Source organism: Hibiscus syriacus, unplaced genomic scaffold (genome assembly GCF_006381635.1).
Source record: "Hibiscus syriacus cultivar Baekdansim isolate YM2019G1 unplaced genomic scaffold, ASM638163v2 tig00002511_pilon, whole genome shotgun sequence".
In the NCBI taxonomy this organism is placed as follows: Eukaryota; Viridiplantae; Streptophyta; class Magnoliopsida; order Malvales; family Malvaceae; genus Hibiscus; species Hibiscus syriacus.
The window spans coordinates 3,329,174-3,338,092 of NW_024061932.1; the positions used below are offsets into that span (position 1 = coordinate 3,329,174).

Consider the following 8,919-nt stretch of genomic DNA (forward strand, 5'->3'; position numbering starts at 1 on the left):
AGAATAAATATGTCAAGGATTAGTTTATCAGGAAAATGAAGCATGAATATTTCAATTTAAAGCAAGGCAACCAGACAAACTATTAGTATGAGTGTGAGTTTAATAAATTGACCCGGTTTACTGCAGAATTGATTCATAGTGAAAAGGACCACTGTGAACGGTTTATTGAAGGCTCACGTTCGAGACTAAAAACAATTATGGTGGCATTAAATTTGCCCACATCCTAGGAGATGGTAAACACAACCAAAGCTCTGGAAAAAGACTAGAATGAAAAAATCACATAATAGAAAGTTCAGATAGCTAAAAGATTGTGAACATCTTCAGTTTCATTACAATCCAAATGAGGTAGAGGTTTTAGTCCCCGATATCAGAATAGATATGAGTTTGATGCATCTGGTCGTAAAGGATCTAATGTCATAAGATCTAAACAATCTCAGACGTTTGCAGCTGATACAAGCATATCATCTCAATCTGAGTTTTGATTATGTGAGACTTGTGGTAGATCACATTTAGGAATGTGTCGATTTGTCTTTGTAGCATGCTTTCGATGTGGAGAGACTAGTCATTTTAGACAAGATTGTCCTATGTCAACTAGAGGGCCAGTTCAAACTGAGAGATTTATAGCAGGATCAAGAGAGGCAGAGTCAGAGGTTAATTGAAACGATCATCAAATCTTCTTTACATCCTGAAATAAGTCCCTCAGCTAAAGTTTATAACATCAGGACTGATGAGAATCGAGATGATCTAGAGATTGTTGCAGGTACATTCTATCTTTATGATGAACCAGTAGTTGTTTTAATTGATCTCGGTTCTATACACTAGTATATTAGTACAAATTTGATTAGAGAAAGAGGTATGCCTTTAGATCCATCTCAAGTGATATAGTTTCGAAAAACCCTTTGGGTTAGAGCGCAAGGGTAAATCGAATATGTAGAAATTGTACGATAAAAGTTCAAGGCATTGAGTTTCTAACAAACTTGATGGAACAATATTTCGAGGAGTTTAGAATAATTTTGGGCATGGATTGGCTATCTCTATATCATGGCATAGTATATTGTCGCTTGAAGCGATTAGTTTTGAAGGATCCAGAAGTTTATGAAATTATAGTGATCAGTGAAAGATTAAATCTGTTGTCTAACGTGATATCAAAGGTATCTTCCAAGAAATTATTGCTACAAGGATGCCAAGATTTCTTGGCTAATATGGTGGATACAATAGTTTCATAGGTTAATATGGAAGATATTCCAACTTTCTAAGAGTATCTGGATGTGTTTCCAAATGAGTTACCGAGATTGCCTCCAGATCGAGATGTAAAATTTAAGATTAAGGTATTTTCGGGCACTGCACCTATTTCCATGGCCCCATATCATATGATGCTGATCGAGCTTAGAGAATTAAAGGTATAATTGTAGGAGTTGTTGGATCAGGGTTTTATTAGGTCAAGTGTGTCACCTTAGGGCACACCAGTGCTATTTGTGAAAAAAGATGGATTTATACGATTATGCATAGATTATCTTCAGCTGAATAAGATGAAGTGAAAAATAAGTATCATCTTTCAAGGATTAATGACCTCTTTGATCAGTTAAAAAATGCATCAGTGTTTTTTAAGATCGATCTTTAATCTTTTTATCATCAGTTAAAGATCAAAGAGGAAGATATTCCTAAAACGACTTTTAGAACTTGATACGACCATTATGAGTTATGGTGATGCTGTTTGGATTGATAAAAGCCCCTGTATCATTTATGTACCAGATGAATAGGGTATTCCAGCTGTACCTTGACAAATTTGTGATGGTATTTACATATGATATCTTGGTCTATTCCAAGACAAAGGAATATCATGATAAACATCTTCGTATTGTACTTCAGACGCTTTGGGATAAAAAGTTATATGCTAAGCTGTCAAAATGCGAATTCTGGTTGTCTAAAGTTGCTTTTCTTGGTCATGTGATTTTCGCAGAAGGGATATCCCAAAAAAGTTCAGGTTATAGTACAGTGGAAAACTCCCAAGAATATTTTTGCAGTTTGAAGTTTCTTAGGACTTACTCGATATAATTGAAAGTTCGTGAAGAATTTCTAGATGATTGCTTCCCCTCTAACCAAGATGCTAAGGAAATGTGTATCATTTACCTTGACTGACAAGTGTTAAGAAATTTTTGAGACGTTAAAGAAGATCTTGACAGAAGCTCCGGTGCTAGTTCAACCAGAATCTGGAAAAGATTATTTGATCTATAGTGACACATCTCATAATGGGTTGGGATGGATATTGATGCAAGAAGGAAAAGTGGTGGTTTATGCTTCGGGACAACTCAAGACGCATGAGAGGAATTATCCTACTCATGATCTAGAGTTGGCAGTGGTAATATTTGCTTTAAAGATTTGGCGACACTACTTATATAGTGAGTGATGCTACATATTCGTTTATCATTTTTATTTCGCTTTAGTACATAAACTTTATTTTTTTTCAAACCATTAACTACAATGTTGATGTGGCATGACATGTCAATTATTTTTTTTTCATATCACCTTTATATTTTTCCGTCGGTATTTTTTAATTAATTGTATCCAACCAATTAAATGGTGACATGTGTCACCAACTATGGAGATAAAATAAATGATAGTATTCTTGCTCTTAGTATGAACTCAAAAAAGGCCTCTTACATGAAATGTATAGCACTTAACCATTGAGTTAAACTAGTCATTTAAGCTAATTTCACCATATTTTTATTTAACTTATATAATAGTATCATCACAAAATGAATATTTTTGGATGATTATAAAATTCAAATGTGACACTTTGAATCAATGTTTGAAAGCTTAATCATTCAATTATAATGCAAATCTATTTTTATTATGTCAAACTTAATACTTGCTTATATCATTATTAAATTTAAGAATTTACTTTATTTGGAAATAAAAAATAATTAAATAATTAATTTATATATTTAAAATTATATTAAATTATTCTAAAAAGTATATTTATAATATGAAATTATTTAAAATATTTATTTAATTTTAAAATCATATATTTACTTATTTGAAATAATATTAATTCTTTATTTTAAATGATATTATTTTAAATTATCTATTTAATTTTAAATAATATTGTACAGAACAAAAGTGATAATTGGATACTAAATTTATAATTTATCATAAATTTAAAATTAAATAGATAATTTAAATTAATAATTAATTTGATTATAAAAATTAAATAAATATTTTTATAATATTATAAATATAATTTTATAATTATTTCATATAATTTTATAAAAATATAATTATTTTTAATTTTTAATTAAAGTGAAATTATTTTCTTTTAGTTTAATAACGAATATATATATTTTATTAAAATTAGAAATTAATATATATATATATATATAAGTATCATTGAATACTAATATAAAATTATTAATTAGGTTAAAAAATTAATTCAATCAATTTTAAAATTATTAATTAGGTTAAAAATTTATTATTATTATTATTATTGTTATTATTATTATTTCTTTTAACATATATATAAAATACTAATTAAGATTGCATTGTTCTCTTATTGTCTACTTAGCTTAGAATTAAGATTGGTAAAAATTAATTAAAATCAAATTAAAAAAATTTATGATCTAATTGATAAAAATTTTAGTTTAATAATCAAAATAAAATTGAATCCATAATAGTAATCTTATAATTAGTTTATCCTTTTCTTTAATATGGAAAAATTAAAATGAAATAGTCGTGCCTTGACCCATGATTTCCATGAACACTTGAATTTAAAAATCAAATTCCAAATGAAGTGTACCCTCAAAACAGCAGAGCAGTAAATCTCAATTTCTGTTACCAAATTGAAATTTTGTAAAGTTCAATCTGTTCATATATTTATTTTTAAACTGTAACATTCCAAATCAACATATCTTTCTTTATTCTCTGTCATTCATTTGAGTCAAAATATATGGAGAAAACTCCTTATCGAAAACCAACACATTTGGAGGCACAAAAACAAAAACTTGTTAACATCAAAGGAGATGAGGGTTCATGTTGCAGTCCATTACAAAGGGAATTTGTCAATTTTGACATATCCTCTCATTGATCCACAAAGGAAAACAAAAATTGAAACAGAACACTAACACATACAACTTTTTCTAGACATTAAGATGGTCAGTGGACCCAATTTTAAACTTGATCATCTTGAGGAGCTCTGCCATTTGCTTGCTTGTCTTGGTGGGGCTTCTCAGCTCCATTAATCTCAATGCTTCCATTCCCATTCGACTTCTTCATTTCCGGAGATGACAACCCTTCGTTGTTGCGGTATATGAAATAGAGAATCAGTTGCATTACCCCTAGTCCACACCCAAACCCATTAGGGATCTGAAAAACAACAATGGCAACCAATTTCACATTTGATGCACAAAAATGTTGAGTTTGAGGTCAAAAACTGAACATGTATTCATATATCTTACAGCGACGAATGCGTCGCGGCCGAGTAGACCATAGATGAACCAGGAAGTACCACAGAGGAACACAAACAGTGACAGGAAAAATGGCATGAACTCCACACTTTTAGTCTTGATCACCAGCCTCTGCATTACATTACGAAAGCAATGGGATTATCAAATTAGAGCATATAAGAAAAGGGTTTGTAAATTTGAGTGGTTTGATTGTTTTTTCTTTACCATGATTGAGAGTGGTGAAGCATACATGATGATGGAGAAAATGGTGGCAGCAAGGCCACAGAAGAGCTTCCTGCCGTTTCCGTGGAGGACAAAGAGGGAGATCAATGCCACAGCAGAGAAGACAGTGAGGACAAAAGTGTAAAGCCCAAGGATTTTAGCCTTCTCTTTCTTTGGTGCATAGATGATGTAGATTAAGACATAGATGGACTCAATTGCTGCACCTGTCCCATTGATTGTTGATACCAGGATGTTGTTTTTAGACACAAATGGAAGGCCATACCTATAAGGAATTTGGTCCAAAAACAAATTTAGATTAATATTAAATCAAAAGACTTCGCTATAAAAGAAATGGTAAAGTTCACCATGCAGAGAGGAGACAGTTGAGCAAGGTCATCACATAGGGAACTCCAGAGAATTGCTCTGTGGACTTACTTTTAATGATCCTCTTAAATGTGATCCTTCAGAAATTAAACATGGTTTAACAAATTAATTAGTGTTAAATCAATCTTTTTTGTTCTTTTGAGGAAAATTTTTTCCCAGAACAAAATGGGATTTTACATTAACAAAAGCAAAATGCTTCTCCTTTCTTTGGAAAAAGAAAACAACTTATGGCTGATTTAGCTCAGTTTCCAAAAACCAAAAACTGGCAAAAAAAAAATTAGTCTTTGTTTTCATGTGTTTATTATATAGAGACAGAGAGAAAGAAAACAAGAAAGAGAAAAACTTGTGTTCTTCTTCCATTGATGAAGATGAGTCTGTTTAAAGTTGAAACATTTAAAGTTTTCAGGGGAAGAAAAAGATTGATCTTAGTGTGTTTGTTTCCCGGGAAAATGATAAGTTGCTTTGTTGTACATACGTTGGGGACAAGAAGAGGAACAAAGCAGTGACATTTCCTGCAAAAAACACAGAACATAGAAAAACCATGAATTGAAAAGCTTCAAAGAAATAAAGAAAAGAAAAAAAAAACATGAAACAAAATTAACTAAAGGCTCACCAAAAACACCAAACAAGAAATGCAAAACCTCCATTGTTGGAACAAAAGTTGAACTCTTGGAAAACCAAAGAAGAAAGGGGAAGAAGAAAGAAGATGGTAAGGATAAGAAGGAAAGCAAAGGAGAAGGGGCAAGGCGGTTATATAGAAAGAGAGAAGAATGCGAGAGAAACTGATGAAAACTAACTGGAAAACTGTAAAAAAAAATATGGGTATTTTTTCTTATCCAAATGATTATAATAAGGAGAAAGGTCGATTTCTGCTTGCTTCTTATACTCATGAAACGATGGTAAAACTGATATCACTCTGGAATCTGCATATGGGGGGGGGGGGGGGGTTCTTGACAGTGATGCTGGACGGATTCCGTAAGCGTAAACTTTCAAACTTCTCACATTACCTTATTTACTTCTTTTGGTTTAATCCATTCTATTCTATTATAAATTAGTTTAAATTGCTAAATAAATACATAAAGAAAGTTTGTGGTTCATACACAAACACTATAATTTTAAAAACTAGATTTTTTTAATAGTTTAAATATATTATAAAATAATATCTCTTTAAATCGGTTCATAAACATTAAATTTTATTATATGTGAATTCAATTTCTAAATGAGTTATTTCTTTAGAACTACTTTTTTAAGTGATTTGGGGCACGAATCATCTTACCTCATTGGTTAAAGGAGTTATTGTTATTCCTAGAGTTCACGGGTTCGAGCACCAGCGGTTGCAACAAGATGATTGAGTGTGTTTATTGTTAAATGGTTGAGAATACTTAAAACATATATTACTTTGTAAGCTAATTACCATAGCTTAATAAAAAAATGGTTTGGGGTGATTAAACGATAATATTTGTTCATAATATTAATTAATTTTTGATGATGTACACACACTCACAATGTATTTACTTGAACTTAAGACATTTATATATTCTTTTTAATCTCCCATCAATAAATTATTTTCTAAAAATATTTAAAAAGATAAAACTATCATCGTTATAATACTTATTATTTGAATAAAAATGTATTTTAATAAATTTTAAATATCAACTTAAATAGAGATTTTAATAACATAATAGGATAAAATCACAAAGAATGGTAAAAAATTGAATTAACTGTTTGAATATTAGCACATTTAAGTGTTATTTCAAAATATATACAAATATATTTTATGTATTACTTAAAATTAATTATTTTATAAATATATATTTAAAGACAATATAATATTAAAAATAAAATTTTATTTAAAATTTTAAATAAATTATCATATATTTATCACTTTTACACTTTGCATAAAAAAATCATCATATAATTATATTTTTGTTATCAAATATATATTGAGAAATCAAATTATTAAAAAAAATTAATTTCGAAAATTTTAATCAGATTATCAGTGCTTTAGTACTAGTGTCATGAATCATGATTGAATTAAATGTGATCGTGAATATATACTTCCAAATTTCAGTTTTATGTAATTATACATAATTCCAGAAATTATAATTTGGGGAAATAGTAAATTTATATTAGGCAAAAGGATTAAAAAATAAAAGAAAATTAAATTAGAGGAAAGTTAGGAGAGGATGACTAGAATGTATGTTACGTGAAGAACAACCATAGCCTTTAAGAAATACAAGCCTCTAAAATAGTTGTTTAGAGGAATCAATTAATTCCTTTAATTAAAATTAATTGTTTTAAAGATTCATTGGTTAGAACTCATCAAGTTATTTCAATGATAAAAAATAATGTTATTTTTCCTAGAAGTCTTGGGTTCAAGCAGTTATCTTTGTAATGTGTGTTCTATCAATTGATTTAAAAAATTCCAAATAAATATTACCTTGTAATCATCTCAGACTATTAAAAAATCCATTAATTGATTGAGTGGTTAAAAATATTTATATTATTTTTAATTAAAAATAATTGTTTAGATAATAATAATAATAATAATAATAATAATAATAATAATAATAATAATAATAATATTAATAATACAGTTTTGTAGTTAATGCTCACAAGTTACATTTAATTAACTTGTCAATGAATTTGACGAGATATGATCATTTCATCAAACATATTGAGGATGATTTATTTAGTTAGGCTTCATGGTGAAATCTATAATATTTATAACGATTGATTATGATATTGTCGTAACCGTCTTTCGGTTGGGCCTCGGAATTGGGCTTCGACTTGAAAAATGTGATTGGAGTCGCCACCGATTATTTATTTAAAAAAATAAATAGGTTAATCGGATACCTTATATCTTACCTGATCTGCGTCTTACCAAAGATATGTCGGATTCGGGAGTCGGTTACGGTCAAGGAAGGATTAGCACCCTTGAACCGCCCTTTCGGTACTACGTAATTTCCAGTTGTTTTTAATTAAGAAAATCGAAAGTTAAAATTTAAAGGTAACATATGATCCAAAATTACTTACCTCCGATCAATTTGAAAGAGTACCCTTAAAAAGTCGAGAAACGCGTTAAAGGAAAAAGGAAATAAGAGTAAATGAAATAAAGAAAATAGAAGGAAAAAATAAAAAAAATGATGAAAAACTAAAAGAGGAATAAAAACATAATTATTAAGTGCAAAATAATAATAATGATAATAAGTAGTAAAATAAAAACACAATCACACCAAAAAAGTAAAAAAAGAAAGTCAAGGTTTGGTGAAGTATAACTGTCGGGAAGGAAAAAGACGATAAGGGGTGGGACCGTAGTTAATAAATGAGTGTGATGTATCCCTATAATATAGTACGAATGAATAAATAAAAATATTATGATAATATATATATATAATAAATATTATAACGAAAAAAAAAATAATTTAATAAAGAAAAATAATAATAATGTAATAATATAAATACATGAAAACAAAAAAAAAAATAAAGAAGTATAAAATAAAATATAATTAAATTATATATGCATATGTTTAAAAAAAGTAAAAATAAAAATAAAATACAATAAAAATATACATATAATGATAATAATAGTAGCAAAGAGAAAAATATATTTATATACGTTAATAGTAAAAAATAATAATAAATATAATAGTTATAAATATATATAATAACTTTAAAAAACATTAAAAATATTAGAATAAAATAATTAATATATATATATATAATTAATAATACGATTTATCAAAAAGAAATAAATAAAAATGAAAATAATACATAAGGGACTGTTCATCGGCGGTAAACCTTTCCTTCGTTTAAATATCCTAGTATTTTTCCAAAACGGCCTCGGGGTTGTGTTGATCTAAAAGAAAAAGTT

The 8,919-nt window shown here is 28.5% G+C and overlaps 1 protein-coding gene across 1 annotated transcript; it reads right to left on the reverse strand.

The window, feature by feature from the left end:
• Positions 1-3,983: 3,983 nt before the first annotated feature.
• On the reverse strand, positions 3,984-5,750 carry LOC120146721 (bidirectional sugar transporter SWEET1-like). The gene is made up of 6 exons (XM_039160216.1): positions 5,659-5,750; positions 5,521-5,557; positions 5,027-5,122; positions 4,665-4,944; positions 4,452-4,571; positions 3,984-4,359 (listed from the first exon to the last, which is right to left on the reverse strand). Exons 1-6 carry the CDS (start codon positions 5,690-5,692, stop codon positions 4,165-4,167), a joined length of 762 nt encoding a protein of 253 aa, XP_039016147.1. The 5' UTR covers positions 5,693-5,750; the 3' UTR covers positions 3,984-4,164.
• Positions 5,751-8,919: the final 3,169 nt, after the last annotated feature.